This window comes from Coenobita brevimanus, chromosome 86, assembly GCF_032717465.1.
Source record: "Coenobita brevimanus isolate Jiangsu-jjx chromosome 86, ASM3271746v2, whole genome shotgun sequence".
Taxonomy (NCBI): domain Eukaryota; kingdom Metazoa; phylum Arthropoda; class Malacostraca; order Decapoda; family Coenobitidae; genus Coenobita; species Coenobita brevimanus.
Window position 1 is genome coordinate 20,217,747 of NC_137039.1, and position 26,208 is coordinate 20,243,954.

Sequence of the window (26,208 nt, forward strand, 5' to 3'; positions counted from 1 at the left end):
GGGAAAGGAGGTCCGGATGATGATGATGATGATGATGAATTTTTCTTTCCCACCAGCCGAATGCTTTTACTGTCTCACATAGTCGCTTAATTCCACAGTCTTAGTCTGCCCTGTTGCACAATCTCAGAGGGCACATACCTCTGCCAACGTCGATAAAATTTACGATCTATTCTTGCATCCGGATCCGTATACACTTAAAAATCTGATAAACTCTGACATGACCCACGGCCTTGCTATCCACCGGATTTCCAATTTCGTTCTCGGAGGTAATTAGTAGCCTACAACATAGCAAATTAATATAACCTCAGCATGACCATAGCGTCTTTGTTCTGACCTGACATAATGCTTAGCTGGTGACCAGGATTGCTCAGGTTGGATGATTGATCTGATCAGTAACCAAGGAGATGCATTCCTACATCTTAACTAAGGCTCATCGTTCAAGTAGTGTGAGTGACTAAGTTCTGTCAGGGGAAAACAAACCGTCTGTAGTACAAGTATAACAACTGATATAACTGTAATACAATAATTGTAACAACAACCAAACCTATATAAGCGTACCATATCAAAGACAGCGTAATTTATCCAATACAAGGGTTACACCAATGGAATCACTAACCAGTCATCCTGGCACACACATAGTAGTCTCCAACACTCTCGATGACGGAGGCGGTCACGGCAGCCACCATCCCTACCGCACCAGCCACGCTCACGGTAGGCACACCCCACTGACCTGGTGTGAATCAAGTTACGTTATGGTAGGTTGGGTTATGTTATAATAGATCGGATTAGATTAAGTCAGGCTAGAAGCAACGGTAGGTCAGATTAGGTAAAAAGCTAAGATAGGTCTAAATAAGTTAGAATATAGGGTAGGTATGATTAAGTTAACATTTAGTCATGCAGGATTCTCCCTTGGCTGCATACGGTAGTGTTGCGCTGGGGGGAATAAAATGTCAAATCCATCACGTGCCTTTCAAAGGGTTAACCATATTGAGATGAGATGGAGTAATTTAGACATTTGGGTTGGCAAGTACTGGAAGAACACACACAACGGCAGACACGAGTGTACGTCAAACAGTTATCAAACCACATTTTGACGCATTGTCAGAACTTCCACCCCGGCGAAAGAACAAAGCTGAGAAAGATATTATGATGGGAATATTTAAGTTAACATTTGCTGAATGAAAAAAGTGACTGCTGAATTTCATGATACACTTGCAAGAACCCCCAATATAGTGCTAAGCTCTTTTGGGAAAATAATATCGTAATAAATGATATTATTAATATTGTACTACATGAACTAGACAACAATGACTTACTAACATAAATAATGCGATTAATTTATCCAAAACAAATTCCGAGGAAAGGAAGTTCCTCTGACCCCTCTAATTACAGACCAATAGCCTTCACGTCTTCTCTTGGCAAAGTATTTGTGACCTTGATTAATAAGCACATACTTAAACATCTTGAATCTAACAACGTAATTAGTGATAGACAATATGGTTTTCACCAGGAATGATCCACGGTTGATATACTCAGTCTCCTAACTCATACCATCCATCAGTCAATTGACCAACGTGGAGAAACACATGCAGTAGCCTTTGACATTGCTAAAGCTTTTGACAGAGCGTGGCACCTTTCCCTGCTATCCAGACTCCCTTGCTATGGCCTAATGTCTTTTGTTCCTCTGATTTCCTTATATCTCAGTGATAGAAAGATACGAGTTAAAGAAGATGATGTATATTGAATTTCCACTAGATTAATGAGGCAAGCCACAAGGACCAGTTCTGGCTACAACCCTATTCCCAAATCATACTAATGATCTCTTATCTGTCACCCATAATCCCATCCACTCATATGTAGATTTTTTTTCAACACTTCACAGTTCATTCACACTTAAACACCCATTAACAAAGTACAGTATCTCTAACTCAGAACTCAGTACAGCGATCTTCATAAATCGACACTTATCTAGGATCACTGAATGGGAACAAAATAACATTGTCTCATTTAATACTAGTAAAACCATTTACTAACTGACAGATATTGCCTGATTTCTATATTATCTTCAATGCCACTAATATTCCTATCTCTAAAAGTATTAAAATTCTCAGTGTTTCACTTAATACCCTCAGCTGGACTTCTCAAGTTAGATCACTTGCTAAAACCGCTTCAGAGAAACTTGGATTATTGTACAGAGTCGGTAACTTATTCAATGACGAGCAGCTAGCTATAATTTACAAGAGTCTTGTGCACCCTCAACTGAAATACTGCTCACCCCTATGGAATGGATGTGGAGAGGTTGCAGTAAAACAACCAGACAAAATTCAGAACTAGGCTGTTAGAATTATTAATAACCCTCCTATTACAAATGGACTACTTCCCCTTGCATTCAGAAGGAATGTTGCCTCCCTTGCATTATTTTATATATTCTTTTATGGCAAATGCTTAGAGAAAATTGCGTCCATTGTGCCATCTCTTTGTGTCTTCGCCCGCGCCACGCTGGCATCTAGTAGCTCTCATGACTGGACTGGCACACTGTCGTACTGTACAATTTCTGCCTATCAGAATTCTTTTATTCTCTGAACTGCCTTTCTTTGGAACTCGCTTCCCCAGAGTTGTTTCCCCAAAATTTCAACCAACGGCTGTTCAATTCCAACTGTTTCAGATATTTTATGAATGGAGGACACTTGTATTCTAGTGTATGGATTATTTTTTTTATTGATTGGTTTTTCCTTCCTTTTTTCTGTTATATATATATATATATATATATATATATATATATATATATATATATATATATATATATATATATATAGGATAGAAGTTGTGGAAGCAATGAAGAAAGTTAAATCGGGGAAAGCCCCAGGAATTGAAGGAGTGTGTGTGAAATGCTGAAGCATGGGGGAGAGATAGTAGTAGAATGGATGTGGAAGATGTGCAGATTGGCCTGGGAGGAAGGTAGAGTCCCGGAGGATTGGAAGTCAGGTATAATTATTCCCTTGTACAAAGGAAAAGGGGAAAAAGAAGTGTGTGGTAATCATAGGGGCATTTGTCTTCTTAGTATAATAGGAAAAGTGTATGGTAGGATACTTATTGACAAAGTTAGAGAAATAACAGAGAAATTAGTTGGAGAAGAACAGGGAGGCTTTAGGAAGGGAAGAGGTGTGTATATCAGTTATTCATTCTTAGATCTTTAGTGGAAAAGTTTCTAGAGAAGGGAAAGAAGTTGTATACGGCTTTCATGGATTTGGAGAAAGCATATGACAGGGTGGATAGACAAGGATTGTGGAAAGTGTTAAGAATATATGGAGTAGATGGGAAGTTGTTGAATGCTGTGAAGAGTATGTACGATGGTGAGAAGGCTGCAGTGCGTGTGGATGGTGAACTAAGTGAATTTTTCTCTTTGAAAGTTGGTTTGAAACAGGGATGTGTCATGTCTCCATGGTTGTTCAATCTGTACATGGATGGGGTAATAAAAGAGGTACAAGGTAGGGTAGTGGATGTTGGAGTGGCCCTGGTGAGAGAGGATAGTGTTTGGAAACTCCCTGTACTGTTGTTTGCAGATGATACTGTGTTGTTGAGTGAAGACGAAGGGGAGCCGCAAGGCTTGGTGGATGAGTTTGAGAAAGTGTGTAAGAAACGGAATCTAAAGGTGAATGTAGGGAAGAGTAAAGTGATGGTCTTTGAGAGAGGTGAAGTCAGTGAATGTACAGCGAGGTTGGATGGTGAGGAATTGGAAAATGTGAGTACGTTTAAGTACTTGGGTAGAGTGATGAGTAAGGATGGAGGTTTGGAGGGTGAAGTGCTTGAAAGGGTACAGCAGGGAAGAAAGGTTGCTGGTTCTTTGAAAGCAGTGATAAGAAACAGGGAAGTGAGCATGGAAGTGAAAAAGTTACTACATGACAGTATTGTGATACCAACCCTAACGTACGGAAGTGAAGCTTGGACGTTGTTGGAAGGACACAAGTCAAGAGTGAGAGCAGTGGAAATGAGTTATTTAAGAGGAGCCTGTGGAGTCACATGGAGAGACAGGCTGACGAATGAGGATATAAAGGAGCGTTGTGGTGTTGATGTGGATGTGATAGGAAGCGTTATGAGGAACACACTGAGGTGGTTTGGCCATGTAGAGAGGAAGGAGGGTGAAAGACTGACGAAGAGAGTGTATGTGAGTGAGGTGGAGGGGGGAAGAAGGAGGGGGAGGCCGAGGATGAGATGGAGGGAGGGGGTGGAGAGGTATATGAGAGAGGGGGGAGTGAGTTGGGAGCAGGGCAGTGAAATGGCTGGGGATAGGGCGACTTGCAGGTGATTTGATTGTGGCCACCCCAAACGGGATTGAGGCGTCTGGCAATATATATATATATATATATATATATATATATATATATATATATATATATATATATATATATATATATATATATATATATATATATATGTATATATATATATATATATTGTTACATAGCCTATGATTTCATCATCCTTTGTGTAATTTTAACGCACAGTTGCTGCATGTTTGATCACGAGCGTGTTCTGCCTCAGTTCCCCCCTTCTACCGTTATAGTAGAGTAAGTCGACATCTCTGTTATACTTTGCGGGATTGTCATCTCTTTGTCCCCATGGCTTCATTTGCGCGTCCTTATTACAAGTTGTATCAAGCTCTCCTGGCCCCTATATAATGAGCTCAGTCTCTGCATCATTGCCACTTAGATCTGCTCCTCATTTTGTTCACATCTCTGTCCTCCCCTGTACAGATATTATTATTGTGAGTGCTCAAGAAATCTCCAACCATCTAGCAGCTGTGTGTGATTTGAGTATAACTGTTGTTGCATTTTTTCTTGTACTGTGTAGCATAGGTTTAATTTGTAGGCTTGGTGAAGTTTTTGTAATTCATGTATGGATCTTTATGTCAGTCATTTTTGATAATAGTTTGTATCTGTAATTATTTATCTGGCATTCACTGAATATTATCTGGTATCTCATTTTATCAGGGCTGACTTAGATAAATTTACTCTTGTTAACTTCGTGTTAATAGAGGCTATTGCAGTTAACCATATATTTAACCTGTTTATTTGCCATTACATTATCCTTATGAGTCCTGAATGTTTTGTTGTTAGTTTAAGCATTAAACTTTAACTTGTAATTTTACCTAACTCTTTTGTTTTGAACCTGGAACTTTACGGGACAGTAGTGACTCTTCGTATTCTCACTTAAAGTGCACATTATCTTTCTCTTTTCCGTAACATAAATTTGGCGACCTCATATCAGGATATTCAGGATATTATCATAAGGATATTGTTTGATATTTTGTGACTGTGATATATTCATGATGGCTACTATTTCTACACTTGATGAAGCCAAAGATTTTTTGTCAAATGTGCAAACAGTGTGTGATATAGAAAACAGAACAAAGAATGAACTTAAGCTTGTTGCTCAACAATTGGGAATTGCAGTTCACTCTCATCATTCTAAAGATCAAATTGTTGGCATGATTAATAAAAGCTTGTTTAATGTAACTCCTCCAAATGAGCAAACGCAGATTGAATTAGCTAAGTTACAGCTAGCCCTGCAGGAGGCTCGTGTGAAGGAAGCTGAATTTCAAGCACGTGCTAAGGAGGCTGATGTTAAGGAGGCAAATGCTCGTATTCAAGAGGCACAGGTACAGGCTCAGGCACAAGTTGAAATTGCTAGGATTCAGGCAGACCATGAGTATCGCATGAAACAAGGTGGAACTGGATCATCTAGCTCTGATGATTTTGATGTGGCTAAAAATGTTAAACTTGTCCCTCCTTTTAATGAATCTGATTTAACTAAGTATTTTCAGTTGTTTGAGAGGGTAGCTACAGGTTTTAATTGGCCTAAGGAGTATTGGCCAGTACTCCTTCAAACTGTTCTCACCGGTAAAGCTCAAGTAACTTATGCATCTTTGCCTCAGGATCAGTCTGATAATTATGATGTAGTTAAGAGCTTGATTCTTAAAGCCTATGAGCTTGTTCCTGAAGCTTACAGAGTGAAATTTAGGACAACTTACAAGCAAGATAAGCAATCCCATGTTGAGTATGCAAAAATCAAAGAAGATTTGTTAGAGCAGTGGTTAAATTATAAGAATGTGGATTCTGATTTTGGTAAATTTAAGCAGATGATTTTGCTGGAGGATTTCAAAAGGTGTATTTATAAAGATGTAAGCCTATATCTTGATGAGAAAAGAATAGATAATTTGTCTGATGCTGCAGTTTTAGCTGATGAGTATGTTCTCACTCACAAGAGATATTCTAAAGAAAAAGGGAAAGCTGAGAGTAAATACGTTGCCTCTACTCAGAGTACAGGTAACAGGAAAGAGAATAAGGATGATGTTTCTCAGGAAGTAAATACCAGCTTCACCTCTAGATTTCAGAAAAGTAAATGTACTTATTGTAGTAAGCTTGGTCATACTACGGAGAGATGTTTCAGGAGACAGCGTGATGTGAACAAAAAGGAGTCTTTAAATATTCAGTCAATTGGTCTAGTGTCCACTCTTGAGAGTTCCCAGAATTCTTTAACTGAGTTAACTGAACCTGCTTTGAGGGGTAACTTAAATTCTCATGATGGAGCTCCTCTTTTGAGCAGTAACGTGGGTGACACTCTCAAGAGTTCATGTGCTAATTTCCTGTCTGATGGTTTTGTCAGTCCTCTGGACAGTAATGACAGGAAATCAGTTAAACTATATCGTGATACAGGTGCTTGCCAATCCCTTATGCTGACCAGTGTTCTAGGCTCTAATGTTAATTCCTCTGATGAAACTGTAATCTTACAAGGCGTAGGGAATAATTACTTCTCTGTTCCTCTGTGCAGAGTGAATTTAGAGTCTGGTTTTGCTAATGGTTCTGTTATGGTTGGGTTGGTTGAGACACTCCCAATGTCAGGTGTAACTTTCTTACTTGGAAATGATATTGGTGGAAGTCAAGTGTGTCCAGCTCCTCAGTTGTCTAGTGAGCCAGTGGCTGTGTCCCAGGATTGTGATGTCCCTGATGTGTTCCCTGCATGTGCTGTCACTAGGGCTAAGTCTAAAGTTACTGGTGATTTAGAGGATAATGATGATGATGATGTTATCCTAGCTGACACTTTTCTTGCTAATTTGGACCACTCACCAGATGAGGCAGTACCCCGTAGTGTTGATAATTTGTCTCGTCAAGAGTTGGTTGAGTTGCAGGTTGCTGACCCTGAGTTGAAAGGTCTAGCTAACTCTGCTTGCAGTGAGGAAGAGTCAGCTGGTGCTTCTACTTGTTATTATGTAAAGTCAGGAGTACTTATGAGGAAGTGGAGACCCCCAACAGCATCAGCCGACTGTGAATGGGAGGTTGTACATCAAGTTGTCATTCCTCGTGTTTGTAGGCAGGATATCATTAGAGTGGCTCATGATTCCAGTTTGGCAGGACACCTTGGAGTGAGGAAGACTGTGGCACGCATTTTGAAACGCTTCTACTGGCCAGGTATCTTCAGGGATGTTTCCTGGTATTGTAAGTCTTGTCACACCTGTCAAGTTGTGGGGAAGTGTAATCAGACCGAAAAGGTTGCACCTCTAGTTCCCATTCCTCCTTTTGAGGCGCCTTTCACCCGTGTGTTGGTGGATATTGTGGGCCCTCTTCCTAAGACTTCTTCAGGATTTTCTTATGTGTTGACCCTGATTGATATGGCTACTCGTTATCCTGAAGCCATTCCACTTAGAAACATCTCAGCAAAGAACGTGGTTAAGGAAATGCTAGGGTTCTTCACAAAGTTTGGTCTGCCCAAGGAGGTACAGTCAGACCGGGGAAGTAATTTCATGTCAAACGTTTTCAAGCAGTCTCTGAAAGAGTTGGGCATCACCCAGATCACGTCTTCAGCTTACCATCCCCAGACCCAAGGAGCGTTGGAGAGATATCATCAAACACTCAAATCGATGCTCAAGAAATACTGTTTGGAACATCAGAAAGACTGGGATAAAGGTCTTCCATTCGTTGTGTTTGCTGCAAGAGAATCTCCAAATGAATCACTGGGCTTCTCACCTTTTGAACTACTGTTTGGCCATGAAGTAAGAGGACCCCTTAAGCTACTCAAGGAATGCTGGCTGTCGGAGGAAGATGACGTCAACCTGCTGGAGTATGTGATGAATTTCAAAGAACAGCTGTCCACTGCTTTACAGCTGGCGAGAGAGAATTTAGGAGCTGCTCAGGAGAAGATGAAGACTTGGTATGATAAGAAGTCCAGGTTACGCCACTTTCAGCCAGGAGATCAGGTTTTGATTCTGCTACCAGTTCATGGGCAACCTCTTCAAGCCAAGTTTAGTGGCCCTTATTTCGTGGAGAAGAAACTCAGTGATGTCAGCTATGTCATCGCCACACCAGATCGTAGAAAGAGCAAGCAATTATGTCACATCAACATGCTAAAGTTATATCACAGGCGGGAAGAAAATAATCCAGTCTGCACTGTAGCTGTTCCACCCGAGTCTGCAAGTGAAGCTCTCCCATGCAGTATGAGCCCGAGTGATAGTTTGGGGAAGAATCCTGATATCATGAATGATCTCCAGACTAAGCTTTCTCATCTACCTCCCAAGGAAAGGCAGGAGTTTTCGGCATTACTGCAGGAGTACCCGCAAGTGTTCCGTGCCACTCCAGGAAGAACCACTGTGTTGATGCATGATGTCGATGTTGGAGACGCAAAGCCAATTAAATTGCCTCCTTACCGTGTGAACCCAGTGAAAGTTCCTCTCATCCAGAAGGAGCTTGGCTACCTGTTGGACCACAAGATGATTGAGCCCTGTCAGAGCGAGTGGAGTTCTCCTGTCACTCTGGTCCCTAAGCCAGGTGGGTCACAGAGGCTTTGCATTGACTACAGACGTGTTAATCAGATAACTAAAACAGACACTTACCCTCTCCCTCGTGTGGAAGATTGCATAGACAAGATCGGAAAGGCTAGGTACATAAGTAAGTTTGATTTGTTAAAGGGATACTGGCAAGTACCTATGACTGAACGTGCTAGGGAGATCTCATGTTTTGTGAAATTAGGAGGGACTTTTGCATGTTCTGTAATGCCATGTACAGATTGTTTTAGAGTAATAAGAAATTTCCTTTGTAAATTTCTTTTTCTTTGTGGGGAGGTGTTACATAGCCTATGATTTCATCATCCTTTGTGTAATTTTAACGCACAGTTGCTGCATGTTTGATCACGAGCGTGTTCTGCCTCAGTTCCCCCCTTCTACCGTTATAGTAGAGTAAGTCGACATCTCTGTTATACTTTGCGGGATTGTCATCTCTTTGTCCCCATGGCTTCATTTGCGCGTCCTTATTACAAGTTGTATCAAGCTCTCCTGGCCCCTATATAATGAGCTCAGTCTCTGCATCATTGCCACTTAGATCTGCTCCTCATTTTGTTCACATCTCTGTCCTCCCCTGTACAGATATTATTATTGTGAGTGCTCAAGAAATCTCCAACCATCTAGCAGCTGTGTGTGATTTGAGTATAACTGTTGTTGCATTTTTTCTTGTACTGTGTAGCATAGGTTTAATTTGTAGGCTTAGTGAAGTTTTTGTAATTCATGTATGGATCTTTATGTCAGTCATTTTTGATAATAGTTTGTATCTGTAATTATTTATCTGGCATTCACTGAGTATTATCTGGTATCTCATTTTATCAGGGCTGACTTAGATAAATTTACTCTTGTTAACTTCGTGTTAATAGAGGCTATTGCAGTTAACCATATATTTAACCTGTTTATTTGCCATTACATTATCCTTATGAGTCCTGAATGTTTTGTTGTTAGTTTAAGCATTAAACTTTAACTTGTAATTTTACCTAACTCTTTTGTTTTGAATCTGGAACTTTACGGGACAGTCGTGACTCTTCGTATTCTCACTTAAAGTGCACATTATCTTTCTCTGTTCCGTAACAATATATATATATATATATATATATATATATATATATATATATATATATATATATATATATATATATATATATATATATTTAAGGTATCTCAGTCTGTCTGGGTGGTGATGGTGGTGGTTAGGTTTGAAAAATCTTACTAAAATGTAATCCTGAAGTATTTAAAGTTACGTGTAGCCAATGAAACAAAGATTCTTGGAGGGTAGGCTTTAATTACAAACCGAAAGTAGATAGCACAGTTCGAGATGTTACGTTACGAGACTAATATTTATTTGTTCCCCGAATACCTTCAATCACATGACGCATCTTTTACTTTATTCTTGATCTCTAGACGACCCGCGTGCAGTACCATAGGTGTGTATTGTTTTGAGGCGTGTGTGTGTGTGTGTGTAATTCACCGGGTCGGTCAGGATCACTTGATGGTCGTGATGGTCAGCTTTTACCCTCCCGGAAGGAAGCTGAGAGCTCATATAGTCCGATCTAAGGGCAAGGCTGTGACCTTCACACACGCACACACCCGTCCCCTTGCTCAAGGGGGACAGTAACCACCCACTTCGTCAGTGAAACTTTTCGCAACCTGAGCGAGGCGCGAACTATCGTCCACCAGTTGGCAACCGGGAACGTTACCACTGCACCAGCGAGCGGTGTGTGTGTGTGTGTGTGTGTGTGTGTGTGTGTGTGTGTGTGTGTGTGTGTGTGTGTGTGACTCAATTAGTTGTCATCCGATGTGACCAAACCTGATGAAAGGTCTAATCAGCCAATGATGAAGATCACCCGTGTTGGGCGCGAGTTTTGCACTCTGCAGTACTCTTTCTTGTTCACAGCAGATTAGACTTTTCAAATGGAGTGATCATATGTAGATTTCATTAACTTTTTCTCGAAGGCGACATGAAAGGCCTTGTTTGGCTGACCCAGAATTAGAGTTTTCTGTCCGTTCGTTCATCTTCCCATTCTTGTGCACGCGACAGGCCAATATTATGGACCGGTTTTGAAGATTAAGATATTAGGTAAATCCTCTCAAGCTCAGGTCGGCCCCAAGGTCAGAATAACAAAAACATGGTTAAGGTTATGGTGCAAAATTATTTCTTTATTCAACCCACTGAAAACTGGCAAATTGCAAAAAAATTTAATTAAGCCTGTATCACTTCGTTCTGAGGACCCTAATATAGCAAGGAGCAGTCAATGTTCTTTACTAGGGGACTCCTAATCTAAGTAAATCATCTGGTGGCAGCAAAATAAAAATACGAATGACGTATTCAGGCTGAAAAAAAAAAAAAAAACATTGTTTCCCAGCAGTTACACCAGCATTATTATTGTACATCAGGGCTGAGAGTCATCAGCAAACTAATGATTTTCATGTTGTAACCGATTTTTTTTTTATTTTTTAAGAACAATAGGTGTGGGATGATTCATTTCTATTCGTTCCTTGTTCCTCCTGCCAAAGCAAATCACAGCTACGCGGTGTAGCTGACAGCAGGTTGTGTGTATTGGCCCTAAGCATCTTACCCAGACACTGCATGGTGGAATCACATACATTATCATCATCATCATCATCATCATCATTCCAGTCTCACTTTCTACCAATGAATGGAGTTGGTAATATCCAAAAAAAAAACGAGCATTACAGCATAAGAGAACTATAATCAAAACGCGCTGTAAAACAGACCACGTATACATTCACTATTATTCAAGAATTCGAAGTTCTTCGCTTTGATTTGCAGGTACAACATTCATATATATTTTCTCTTGTTAGAAACTACATATGTATCATAATCCCGATGCTCCTTCTGAAAAATTAGTGTCATTTGGACCAGTCACAAACACACGTACAGTACTTCGAGCGCTAGTGAATTCCTTTTGAATATCTGGCATTTTTTACATTTCGTTATAATAATAATAATAATAATAATAATAATAATAATAATAATAGTAATAATAATAATAATTATTATTATTATTATTATCTGGCATTTTTTATATTTCGTTATTATTATTATTACTATTATTATTATTATTATTATTATAATTATTATTATTATTATCAGGCATTTTTTATATTTCGTTATTATTATTATTATTATTATCTGGCATTTTTTATATTTCGTTATTATTATTATTATTATTATTATTATTATTATTATTATTATCTGGCATTTTTTATATTTCGTTATTATTATTATTATTATTATTATTATTATTATTATCTGGCATTTTTTATATTTCGTTATTATTATTATTATTATTACGAGTACTGCTCATATCAGATGGCAGATATGACGGCTATTTTGATGGACGCCCATTATGAGATGAATATCAAATGTTGAAATTGTCAGCATAGGCGATGATAAAACTACATGTAAAGATCAGAATATCATTGATAGTTGGTGAAAACACAGAACACTGAGGAACACCATGGCTGATTACGAGCGAGAGAGCGCAGCGAGCGAAGCGTATTTAAGTTCAGCTGAGAAATGAGCGACCCGACACGACACGGCCCGACCGCGATGGTTTTCAAAGTCTAATAACTTTTCTTCTATATGAGATAAAGAAGAAATACTTTCAGCAGGTAGTAGATACGTTCAGTAAATTTAGTTTTTATCAAATTATTTACTCATGAGGCCAAAGAAACTTCTTGGAATCCCAGCTTTCTAAGGAAATGTACAGTCGGCAAGATTTCCGACTGGACCACCTTCTTGCGAGATTTGGCTAACGTGGCAACAGCGCGCGCCCGTGTGTGTGTGTGTGTGTGTGTGTGTGTGTGTGTGTGTGTGTGTGTGTGTGTGCGCCCGACAATTTTCCTAATCGCTAAGCTTCATCCTCCGAATTATATAGTATAATGTGGCCATTGTATTGTGCTATGATATAGGCTAATAAATATTATGTGATTGGGATAATGGGCTGTGCACTATACTATTTATAGTCTGAGTTATATAAAACAATTCTTTTGCCTTGTAGCGTGGACCACGATACAAGTTGAGTTGCGGTTCAGAAACAGAGGGCAAGTTCACCCAGAACTTCCGCGATGTAGGGGGAAGGGGGGAGGATGGGAGTGAGCGGCCAACAGTTATATATTCTTGATCATTAGAGTATAGCTATTAAAGTGTCAATGATATCCTGTACCCTAAATAATAATAAACCTTTTTATTTTTATTATCTTTTTATAGACCCAAATATACACTAGGGTACCCCCTTCCTCGTTATTATGTAGCCTGCTCCACAGCCTCGACTCTCTCTCTCTCTCTCTCTCTCTCGAAAACTCCTCACCTGGCTATCAGTAGACACACACACACACACACACACACACACACACACACACACACACACACACACACACACACACACACACAGAATAATATATATATATATATATATATATATATATATATATATATATATATATATATATATTATTCTGTGTGTGTGTGTGTGTGTGTGTGTGTGTGTGTGTGTGTGTGTAGTTTCTCACTTTTCTGCTTTGAATTCTGTTGTTTCAAGTGTAAATAAGCATATAGAAATAACATTAATAACATGTTCATTAACACTGCACACTGTCAGGCTGGCAATACTGAAACAAAGGACCAAGACTGTGACTGGTGCGTGAGAGCTGGAAAGCTCCCACAATATGCTTCATAAATGCATTTTGAGAGTTCCATATAGGCCATTTTTATTTTTCGTAAGAAATGGCTGTTCATCAGTATGTTACCTTTAATTTTTAACATAACTAGAGGAACAGGAACCCCTGCAGTGACACTACAACTCACCAGCGTAGCTATGAGGATTGAGTGTGTCAGCAGCCACCTCCTCTCTCTCTGGTATCCGCCACTGAACACACGATTACCTTTAGCATTAACGAAAATATCACTGTGGGTATGGCTACCCCATGACTATTACAGAAACATAAACTATGTAAATAAGTATTGTTTACTGGTTAACGTATTCAGTACTATGAGGTAGTTATGTACTGCACTTGTAATTTGACACAGTATTAAATTTTAGGTAAATATACTAATTGCAACGTCATTACTCATTAGCACAAACTGATAATGTGTGTGTGTGTGTGTGTGTGTGTGTGTGTGTGTGTGTGTGTGTGTGTGTGTGTGTGTGTGTGTGTGTGTGTGTGTGTCTACTGATAGCCAAGTGAGGAGTTTTCGAGAGAGAGAGAGAGAGAGAGAGAGAGAGAGAGTCGAGGCTGTGGAGCAGGCTACATATTAACGAGGAAGGGGGTACCCTAGTGTATATTTGGGTCTATAAAAAGATAATAAAAATAAAAAGGTTTATTATTATTTAGGGTACAGGATATCATTGACACTTTAATAGCTATACTCTAATGATCAAGAATATATAACTGTTGGCCGCTCACTCCCATCCTCCCCCCTTCCCCCTACATCGCGGAAGTTCTGGGTGAACTTGCCCTCTGTTTCTGAACCGCAACTCAACTTGTATCGTGGTCCACGCTACAAGGCAAAAGAATTGTTTTATATAACTCAGACTATGAATAGTATAGTGCACAGCCCATTATCCCAATCACATAATATTTATTAGCCTATATCATAGTACATTACAATGGCCACATTATACTATATAATTCGGAGGATGAAGCTTAGCGATTAGGAAAATTGTCGGGCGCGCACACACACACACACACACACACACACACACACACGGGCGCGCGCTGTTGCCACGTTAGCCAAATCTCGCAAGAAGGTGGTCCAGTCGGAAATCTTGCCGACTGTACCGAGGGCATCAATTGACATGCTCCACTATGAAATCGAATAAAAAAGATTTTTTCTTGTAACACGATGTTTTCTTTCATGAAATCTAACAAATAAGTATCGGATATTACGCTCATAATTTTACATGAACCTTTTTTTTATGTTTCGGGGATGAAATCAGCAAGGGTAATCACCCCATTTCTGGGTTTTATCATTCAATCAATAGCCAAGCGTTTACCGACGCCGTTCGTTGACACAGCGAGTCGGGAGCAGAAAGCTGAATATGGCGCTCGTGATAAACGCCACGGCGCCTCGCTATATGCACATGCAAAGAGAAAAAGTGAGAGAGAAAACGTGAAAGTAAATATTTTAGCTCAGTTATTCTTCTGTTAATGTTGAACTGCCTCACCAGAAATGCTGAAAGTTTGCGTCAAGATGAAATTATGATGATAGGCGTATGTACTATCACGATCCAAAGTTTCTTTACCCCCCTGAGTGGAGGAAGGTCGAAGCCAAGGTTGAAGAAATGACGGGCCACCGAACACAGGCCAGTTCATGATGGAGGGGTTCACTAACCTGAAGCTTAGGATAATAAGAATCACCCGGATGAAACACACGAGCCTATTTATGAATCACGGTATCATGAACCATTATTAGTCTTGTATACTGGCAGTGTCCGATCATCTGGTCTTGATACAACCTTGGCTTCGACCTTCTTCCACTCAGGGGGGTAAAGAAACTTTGGATCGTGATAGTACAGTCAGGGAAAGTTCCGCATTACCCACTGTTCGGAGCATTGGTGGTCGACGAATAGTCACGAAGCAGCAGCCAGACCCCACATGTCTGGTAACTGTGAGTGGGAGGAAGGGGGTCCGGGAGTGGGAGGGTTTGAAGAGTTGCTTAGGTCACAGTATCAATAGCCAATGATAATGCGCCCAACGTATTCTCAAATTACAAAAGCGATGTGTTGTTTGTATGGTATCACGCTGTTCTATGAATCTGTCTACATTACTGCATATATAATACATGTTTGCTGTCAAAGGTGTTTCTTTGCCTTCGTTTTGTAATGTTCGATAGGAATGTTTTTTTTTTTTTTTTGTCCGTCTCTGGGCAAAGGCTTCATAGCCTGCTCCCAAGGCCAAGTAGTCCTCCTACATACCATGCACCTCTACATGTCACCATTTCGGCGCTAACACCCACCGTCCATATTGAAAACATGCTAGGGCTGTCTCATACAGGACTGGTGTATTGGTATTAGCGGGGGTACTTTTACAACATGTCGGAGGGCCTGGTAGATAAGTAAAGTCTGCTTTTACTAAATTCAAATCCATAAACTGTTCCCTGCCCCAGCGGGGATTTGAACCTGGGTCCGTTAGGACTACAGGCCACGTCTCTACCGACTGATCTTATAATTAGGACCTCCCGTGTCATTCTGTGTAAAGGAAAACGAAAAGTCTGTTAATCGCTCATACAGATTATTTTTTTTCATTCATTCATTCCCAGACGCCATGTATCCCAAACGGGGTGACCAAGGGCTTAGAGTTAAATGTTTTACAGGGAGGGACACTAATCCTCCACCAACCCCACTTGACACGTAGGGAGAACGTTATGCCAACAGCATCTGGTGTTCCCAGGCGGTCACCCATCCAAGTACTAACCAGACCCAACGTTGCTTAACTTCGCTGATCGGACGGGAAGCGGTGTACTCAACGTGGTATGGCCGTTGGCAGATTATTATTATTATTATTGTTGTTGTTGTTGTTACACACTACCCTAGACTCTAAGTACGAGATGAATAATTTACAAAATAACACAGGAAATGTTTGCAGACGGATGTTTATTGTGGGATGACAGAGGATAAATAATTAGGCAAATTTATAAGAATTTACATAATATATTTAATATAGTGGCTTTGTTTTTGAGTCAACACAAAATATAAATATATGTTATATCGTTACGAATATCTCCTGAGGAAACGTCTCATGCTGAAGTCGAGAGGGAATGAAAGCATTCAAACCTTTGTCCGAACCCAGCAAACTTCCAAACTTTCCTGACAACACTAACTCTAAAGACATCTTCGTATTGTTTAAAATAGAATACTAACATCATATTGTCATTAATCCATATTAAATTAACTCAAACACACCGTCCAAGTCATACATTGCAGATTTTCATGTGATTCCCAGCCTATCACCAAACCCTCCTCTGCCCCCAGTTCCCCGCCTCCCCCTGCTTCACGCTCACAGCTACCAGACATATGAGGTCTGGCTGCCGCTTCACGTTCACCCGTCTCACACCAGTGATTCGAGAGGTGGGCAATGTGGAACTTTCAAGTGCTCGCTTGCTCGTCATGCGCTCCCAAAGCGCACTTTACAGCTAACTATTGAAAAAGAACAGTGGCCGTATACAAAAGTGACTAGTATGAAGTGATGAGAAAGGAAACCACAAATGAAGGCACAGATGCAAGGATATAAAGTATAGAAAGATATCTTAGACAAAAGAGATCTTTACCAGAGTTGGTTAAACACTATGGATTTGTCCAGTCCAAAGCATAAGTCTGACTCACGTTCCAGAAACAGGATTCCCATGACTCTAAAAAGAGTTAAAGATCGCTAATGGAGTGCCCTTGATGAAACTCATGCTGATTGTCAGAAATAACGGTGTTTCAAAATCTTATAAATGACTTTGGGAAATATTAGAGACTAAAGTAACTGAGCGAGAGGTACAGAGCTGGGAACGGCTACCTTTTCTTCGAAATAGACTAAATGAGAACAGCTTTTCAAAAAGAATTAATACAGATAAAAGAGTTAACCTAAGTGTAAATAAAAACAATAAAAAAAAAAAATCTTGAAGGGACTAGGGTTACTATACTATACAACATGTTCTATACCACAAACAACAGAAATATCAATATAGTCAATTAAACACTGGTAACATACTCCAGGAAACTGGTCAAAAAAAAAAAAAAAAAAAAAGCATTCGAAAAAAATGATTTCCCCCCACCCATTCACGTCAAAGCTGGCAGAACTTAAGGATTTGCGTTTATATATGTTCAGCGGCAGATGATGGTAGTCACTGTGAGGGTGTATGAGTAAATGTAAGTGTATGAGTCGATGGAAATGTGTATGAGTCGGTGTGGAGGTGTATGAGTCCGTGTGAAGGTATATGAGTCGGTGTGAAGATATATGAGTCGGTGTCAGTGTATGAGTCAGTGTAAATATATATGAGTCGGTGTGGAGGTATATGAGTCTGTGTAAGTGTATGAGTCGATGTAAATGTGTATGAGTCGGTGCAGAGGTGTATTAGTCAGTGTGAAGGTATATGAGTCGGTGTGAAGATATATGAGTCGGTGTAAGTGTATGAGTCGGTGTAAGTGTATGAGTCAGTGTAAAGATGTATGAGTCAGTGTAAGGGTGTATGAGTCAGTATAAGGGTGTTTGAGTCAATATGAATGTGTATGAGTCAGCTTGATGATGTATAAGTCAGCGAGAGGGTTTATAAGTCAGTGAGAGGGTGTATGTGTCACTGAGGAGTATGAGTCAGTGAGAGGGTGTATGAGTTAGTGAGAGGGTGCACAGTCAGTGTAATGGTCACTGTCAGTGCGAGGGTGTATGAGTCAGTGTGAAGGTGTATGTGTCAGTGTAGAGGTGTATGGGTCAGTTTGCTGGTGTATGAGTCAGTGTGAAGGTTTGTAAGTCAGTATGGTGTACGAATCAGTGAAGATGTATGAGTCGGTGTGAAGGTGTAAAAGTAGGTGTGAATGTTTATTAGTCAGTGTGAAGCTTTAAGAGTCAGTGTAAAGGTATGAGTCGATGTGAGTGTATATGAGTCGGTGTGAGGGTGTATGAGTCAATGGGAGGGTGAATGACTCGTGTCAGGGCTTAAGACTCAGTATGAGGACGTATGATTCAGTGTGATGGTGTGTGAGTCAGTGTAAGGGTGTATGAGTAGGTGTGAGGGTGTTATGAGTCAGTGTGAGGATGTATGAGTCAGTGTGAGGATGTATGAGTCAGTGTGAGGATGTATGAGTCAGTGTGAGGATGTATGAGTCAGTGTGAGGATGGATGAGTCAGTGTGAGGATGTATGAGTCAGTGTGAGGATGGATGAGTCAGTGTGAGGATGTATGAGTCAGTGTGAGGATGTATGAGTCAGTGTGAGGATGGATGAGTCAGTGTGAGGATGTATGAGTCAGTGTGAGGATGGATGAGTCAGTGTGAGGATGGATGAGTCAGTGTGAGGATGGATGAGTCAGTGTGAGGATGGATGAGTCAGTGTGAGGATGGATGAGTCAGTGTGAGGATGGATGAGTCAGTGTGAGGATGGATGAGTCAGTGTGAGGATGTATGAATCAGTGCGAGGATGTATGAGTCAGAGAGGATGTATGAATCACTGTACGGGTGTATGAATCACTGTAAGGATGTGTGAGTCACTGTAAGGATGTATGAGTCAGTGTAAAAGTGTATGAGTTAGTGAGAGAGTGAATGACTCGTGTCAGGGATTATGACGAAGTGTGAGGGCGTATAAATGAATGTGATGGTGTGTGAGTAAGTGTGAGTGTGTATGAGAGTGTGTGAGTCAGTGTGAGGGTGTATGAGAGCGTGTGAGTCAGTGTGAGGGTGTATGAGTGTGAGTAAGTGTGAGGGTGTATGAGAGTGTGTGAGTCAGTGTGAGGGTGTATGAGAACGTGTGAGTCAGTGTGAAGGTGTATGAGAGTGTGTGAGTAAGTGTGAGGGTGTATGAGAGTGTGTGAGTCAGTATGAGGGTGTATGAGAGCGTGTGAGAGTAAATGTGAGGGTGTAAGAGAGTGTGTGAGTCAGTGTGAGGGTGTATGAGAATGAGTGAGTGTGAGTCAGTGTGAGGGTGTATGAGAGCGTGTGAGAGTAAGTGTGAGGGTGTATGAGAGTGTGTCAGTGTGAGAGTGTATGAGAGTGTGTGAGTCAGTGTGAGGGTGTATGAGAGTGTGTTAGGGTTTATGAACATGTGAGAGGGTGTGTGAGAGAGTGTGAGGGTGTATGAGAGTGTGTGAGGGTGTATGAGAGTGTGTGAGGGTGCAAGACAGTATATGAGAGTGTGTGAGTCAGTGTGAGGGTGTATGAGAGTGTGTGAGGGTGCAAGACAGTATGTGAGAGTGTGTGAGTCAGTGTGAGGGTGTATGAGAGTGTGTGAGGGTGTATGAGAGCGTGTGAGGGTGTATGAAGGTGTTTGAGGGTGCATGAGTGGGTGTGAGGGTGTATGAGAGTGTGTGGGGGTGTATGAAAGTGTGTGAGGGTGCATGAACAAGTGCGAGAGTGTACGAATGGGTATGAAGGGTGTGTGAGAGTGTGTGAGGGTGTATGAGGGTGTATAAGAATGTGTAAGGGCGTATGAGAGTGTGAGGGTGCATGAGGGTGAGAGTGTATGGGTGGGTGTGAGGGTGTATGAGTGGGTGTGAGGGTGTGTGAGTGGGTGTGAGAGTCTATGAGTGGGTGTGAAGGTGAATGAGAGTGTGTGAGGGTGTATGAGAGTGTGTGAATGTGTATGAGTGGGCGTGAGAGTGTATGAATGTGTGTGAGGGTGTATGAGAGTGTGTGAATGTGTATGAGTGGGCGTGAGAGTGTATGAATGTGTGTGAGAGTGTATGAGAGTGTGTGAATGTGTATGAGTGGGTGTGAGAGTGTATGAATGTGTATGGAGGTGTATGAGAGTGTGTGAGCGTATATGAGAGTGTGTGAGGGTGTATGAGAGTGTATGAATATACACGATCATACATACGCGATCAACAATATTACCTACGAACTGCATGAGCGTTATAACACTGGAACAAGAAGAGGGAGGAGAAGGAGCAGTAAAAGGAGGAGGAGGAGAGGGAACAGAGAGAGGAAGAGGAGAAAAGTTGACGGCAAAGGAGATGAGGAAGAAGTACCAGCGAGGATGGTGCCTCTCCTGTAATCTCACAGCACGGAGCGGCGGTGGGTATTAATGGCGAATGACATCACCAACAATGAAAAAAAAAAAAAAAAACGCTCTAATTCCGTCCTGCGTTTACAGTACCACGAACCACATGATAAGATACACTCATAAAGGCTTCTTGTTACCAAAGTTCTCTCTCTCTCTCTCCTGGTATCAGAAAACCTAAAGTGTAAACTTTTTAACAGAATATAATAAAATTAACACACACACACACACACACACACACACACACACACACACACACACACACACACACACACTATGGTGATCTTTAAAATTCATTATAAATATTTCGAAAGTGTTTAGCGCTATTGTAGTTGCACTCACTGAAATATTGACTAGCATAATTTCATTCATTTTCATTAACTTTACCGCTGCCATATGAACATGCATTACACAGTATCAGCCGACTGAGATCAGCTGAGAGCAGTGTTACGTCATGACTTTTTTCAGTTTATCTTAGTATTCATAAAATTTTACTGAATCTTCGGTTTAATAAACTTTCACTTTCATTAGATATAAATTTTTTAAATTACTTAGATGATACCGTATACAGTATATAATGAGTTTAGTCAGATACCATAACCTAACCTAATGGTGTTACATCAGCAGGCCCATGGTGGTACGTTTGAGAACATTCTATCGCATTCTGGCGTGGCCTAGACAGCCACACCCACAGCGTATAAAAATGATTAGCCACAAGCCGTTCATCAATTATCGGATATTCTCGCTCTTGATTACATCAACTCAAGTTGAGTATATCAAAACACCATCTCCAGCGAACCCCGACTAAAGAAGGTAAGATTTAGATTGCCAAGCTATTGTTATGGTAAAATACTGAGTAGTGTTTCATCATGTAGGAACTAAACACTATAACTAACCATCGTGTTTGGTGTCGTTCTAGGTTTTCATTTGTGCACTTATCTTGTCTTGTCTTGGCATGTGTGACTTTCCAGCTGACGTGATACCCCCAGATCGTCTCCTATCTTGGTCAGAAGTCCTGAGGGAGTATTTCAAGTTTCACCAACGCCAAAATTTGGAAGTAAAGAGTGCAGCAACTCCAATTATTTGCGAAACAATGTGCATCTGGTAAAAGGCGTGAATCCCAACCGCAGAAGAGCCGAATGACATTTCCAAGTTGGAAAAGAAGGTAAAGCAGTACCGGTTTATCCTTAAAGGAAAAACCTGACGATCTACACCACAGATAAACAGGGAAGATGAGTTTCAAGCGAAACTCAGTGCTTCATTTGACACCGCCCACGTCGACGCTCTTCAATTAGTTAAAGTTCCAGAGGACCGCAAATTCCTCAGAGCGGAACGGAGGCCAAAGAGACGGAGCTACATAGCAGTCGTCGACAATGTCCTATCAGAAAAAGAGGAGAGGGCTCCTCAGCATAACCAGTCAATGACAAACATTGTGCAGTGAGAAAAAATGGAACGAGCAGTGAGAGAGGAGACTGTCAAGTTGACATACCTGCCAAACAGGAATGACAGCAGCAGTAATGAAACCAATGATAGCGAGAGTGGTGGCACTCCTTTCACTGCAAAGAGATTATGCCATGCAAGCAATATTTGAGCTGACTGCAGCACTTGACCATGCTAAAGTCAGTGTGCGATTGGCAGTGCATGTACTACCCGCAGCAGCTTTTGGACCATGAATGCTCAGTGCTGGCAATCAGTCAATCGTCGATCAGGAGATCTAGGCGAACCCAATGGAAGGTGACTGCAGAGAAGATCCGGGAATCTTTTGCTGGCAACAGGAGCCTAATCGTCCACTGGAATGGGAAAATCCTTCCAGATGACTGTAAGGAAGTTGACCGTGTTCCTGTCGCTGTCACCGACACAAGAGGAACTGCAAAGCTTTTTGGTGTACCGAAGATTTCTACGGAAACTGGACAAGCAACGGCTAATGCTGTAATGCAGTGTATTAAGGACTGGGAGTTATCAGAGAGAGGGTGGTCAGTATGAGTTTTGATACGACATCCAATAGCACTGAATCAGCACTTGGTGTGTGCACTCTTCTGCAGCAACAGCTGGGATGCCCACTATTTCATTTCGCATGCCGCCATCACATCTTGGAATTAGTTGCAGGAGCAGTTTTCACAGCGAGCTTCGGCCCATCTTCTGGTCCGTATATAGCCATATTCAAGTGTTTCCAGTTAAGTTGGAAAACCATCGATCGAGAGAAGTTTGAGCCATTGATGCCCATTGATCTGGATCCTGTGGTGGCCAGCCCGTTCAGCAGTTGCAAAGAACAATTTGTCATTTTGCATCAAGGAACTCGAAACTGCTCAACCTAGAGGTGATTACCGTGAATTTCAAGAGTTAGTCACTGTTCTCTTTGGTTGGCGTCCACCAGGGACATCTATCAACTTCCTCTGGCCAGGTGCCCTTCATCATGAAAGGTGAATGGCCCATATGATCTACGGAACCAAAATGTATTTGTTCCCAGCTCAGTTTCAAATGACAGCTGCTGAGCTCACTGGCCTGAGACTATTTGTGACATTCTATGGCGCGTTGTATATCAAAGCCTGGTTCGATGATCCACCAGCCATTGCTGCTCTACCTGATGATCTAGCATTCTTGAAAGGACTGCTCGCCTATCCTGATTTCAGCATTACTACAGTCGCTAGCTAAAAATTCGCCAATCACCAGTGGTACCTAAGGGAAGAGGTAGCCGGACTCGCTATATTCGATGGGACAATTCCCCTCGATGTTAAGCGTAAGATTGTGGTGGCTGTCAAGGAGGGACACGAGGAGAATCCTCAACCAAGGAGCACATGTTGACTTTGCAGCAAAGGGAGTCATCGTCGATAAGACTAGTGAATCTCATCACATCTGCCTTAGACGGGATTTTTGAGACATTCGACAGCACTGTGGACTTCAGAAACCCTGCTGATTGGGAGGACGACTCCTTCCAGTCACCACGAGAGGTACTGGGCTCGACTGCCGTTATAAATTACTTTGCCGAGCGTGGAGTAGCTTTTATCCAGGACTGTAATCAAGACATCACGGAAAACGAACAGCAGCATCAGTATCTACTGAAAGTTGTTGGGCGGCATCGTCACCAATTCCCTGGCACGAACAGAGCAGGAACTCCACATAGCTACTCTCGAAAGTAAATATTCCTTGTGAAATGCGCCGGTTTATAATACCATCGTGGTGTTTTATTTTTGCTTATCAAGTTGTCAATAAACCAGAATTACAGGAATGAAATGTTTTTGCTTCTTAATTATCCCACTGGAAAAAGTAAAATTTCCTATAGTTTTCGTTTCAGGACGGAAAACTGCAATATAGTTATCCTCCGACTACGAGTAGAAGACTAAAAACCCGTATTATTCACTTCACGTGCGACAGTAGTTAGTGAAGTCATTTAAGGACAGTATTTTGGCACCAACCATTTTCTTATCCGTATGAACAATTTTGTAAGGAAGCACCTTCAGAAAATAACTTTTTTGGTGTAGGTGTCCTAATGAGGACAACACACACACACACACACACACACACACACACACACACACACACACACAAACTTGATCTAGACGTGCTTAATACTGTTGTAGGTGCATATTTAAGAGGACAGTGACAGGGAACTATGGCGAGGCCAAGCTCAACTCTTAACTCCGGTGATGTTAGGTTTTTCTGACTGTTAAGCAGATGATTTCGGTCATCTTAGGAGACCACTCTAGCAATGAGTAAATTACTATAAGATTTTCCTAACTCCCAGCTCCAAAAAGTGTCGTCTACACTGAACTGATTTTTTGGAGATACCATGGAAAAAAATAATAATAAGTCCTGGGTAAGTACAGAGTGAATTGAGACTAAATATAATGTTTTAAATTCTTAAACTGTTTCCCCAGGACATTTTTTGTATTTAAGTCTTGCTATCTCCAGACGATTTCAGTCAGTTTGGAAGAGACTTTTGGCGCAGGAGGGGTTAGAAGAAACCCTTAACTTCCTCCAGTACGAGCATCCTTTCCTAAACCGAATTCATCTGAGGGTAGAAAAAAAAGTGTGGTTTGCCCTGCTGCTAAAATGGTTAAATTCTTAATCCTGCGAGTATGACTGGCCACCCCCAACTAAATACAAACGACTTGTGGCAGCAAAAAAGAAATACGAAACTAAATATGAAACTGACAGCGTTAATTACTCTACTGAGATGGCGTGTTTTAAAGCTAATTCTTCTTACCTCGGCTTATAGAACATTCCTCCAATTGGAGAGTTTAACTACAGCCTCATTTGGCCCTTGACTACTCTACATTCTTCCCAAACTGAGTACAGTCATCTGGTAGTGGTTAGAACAAAATACACAAGTCCTCCTCCAACCAGACTGTTACTGAATTGACATTATATCTTGAACCTTCTCAAGGACCCGTCTTCCGGTAAGCTGGGCACAAAAGCCTGCAGGTATCAAGAGTAAAGTGCCAAACACGTCATACTGATGAAGTGATTAACACTCAGAGAGAGAGAGGGGGAGAGAGAGAGAGAGAGAGGGAGAGAGAGAGAGAGATTAATATGTTACAGAACAGGGATAAATAAAGAGAGATAATGGGGGTATACATGCAGATAACGTACCGGGATAAGGAATGGAGAACCATGCTGCCTGTTGTATGATATCGCCTGATGCGTCTGTGCGGGCAGGGGAGCCAGGGGGCAGCAGGTTATAATGGGTCAACACGCCGCATACACTCCAGCTTATACCCACTGCCAGAAGCACCTAAATAAATAAACCACTTTACTTATACTCTCTCTCTCTCTCTCTCTCTCTCTCTCTCTCTCTCCCTCTCTCTCTCTCTCTCTCTCTCTCTCTCTCTCTCTCTCTCTCTCTCTCCTCTCTCTCTCTCTCTCTCTCTCTCTCTGGCCTGTGGTGTGTGTGTGTGTGTGTGTGTGTGTGTGTGTGTGTGTGTGTGAGTACAGTACCGGGTAAGACTTGAAGACGTGGACCCTTGAGAATGCTAGGGATGCCTTGCGGTAGACTGGGAAGGGAATAGTGGTGTCACTTAGGTACTGGGAACACACCGCCACCAGTACTATAGTTCTGTGGGGCAGAAGGACATAAGGATTATTAGTAACCTTCCATTACCCTTACTGAGCTTTAATTAGGCCTTATCAACCCTTATTCGCCCCTTCTTAAGTATATACATCTGTCTTACTTTTAATGCCTTATTACACATAATTTGTTATGTTTTGTCTAAATTGATCCTTATCAGTCTTGTATTAGCCTTGAACAGCCCAATCTCAACCTCTGTCAACCTAAACAGCCCTTATGAACGCTCCGTCGGCTCTCTCAAGCCCTTGGTGTTTACTTGGATGGACATTGTGACGTCACTGAGACACTGGCAACGCATCACCACTACTGCTATCGTCCGTAGGGGTTATGAAGCATTTGTTAGTCTTTAGTAATCCTTAGCACAACTTATTCAATGCTTACTAACCATTTGTAGTCCTCACTCACGCCATTGCCTAATTTGCCCCTCGTATGCCTGTTAAAGGTTGTATCAGTCCTGCCTTACTCTATCTTGATTTGTCATAGCCCTTATCAACCTGCATCAGCTCCATTTCAACCCGTATCAGTCCTTATCAGCGCAGATTACGTCTATGTAAACCCTAGTTTGCCTTGTCTTAGTTTATATTTGCTTTTAC

At 41.3% G+C, this 26,208-nt stretch overlaps 1 protein-coding gene and 1 non-coding gene across 2 annotated transcripts in view; both read right to left on the reverse strand.

Moving 5' to 3' along the window:
• Positions 1-26,208, reverse strand: part of LOC145410594 (solute carrier family 23 member 1-like) — a 230,642-nt gene that overhangs the window by 172,195 nt on the left and 32,239 nt on the right. The window contains exons 5-7 of the mRNA XM_080280709.1: positions 25,486-25,603; positions 25,141-25,282; positions 617-730 (exon numbers count right to left, since the gene is read on the reverse strand). Of these exons, the coding sequence (XP_080136835.1) occupies positions 617-730; positions 25,141-25,282; positions 25,486-25,603 (374 nt within the window). The remainder of the gene's footprint in view (positions 1-616; positions 731-25,140; positions 25,283-25,485; positions 25,604-26,208) is intronic.
• Positions 16,225-16,343, reverse strand: LOC145410832 (5S ribosomal RNA). The gene has a single exon (XR_013899314.1). It is a non-coding gene; the product is annotated as a 5S ribosomal RNA (ribosomal RNA).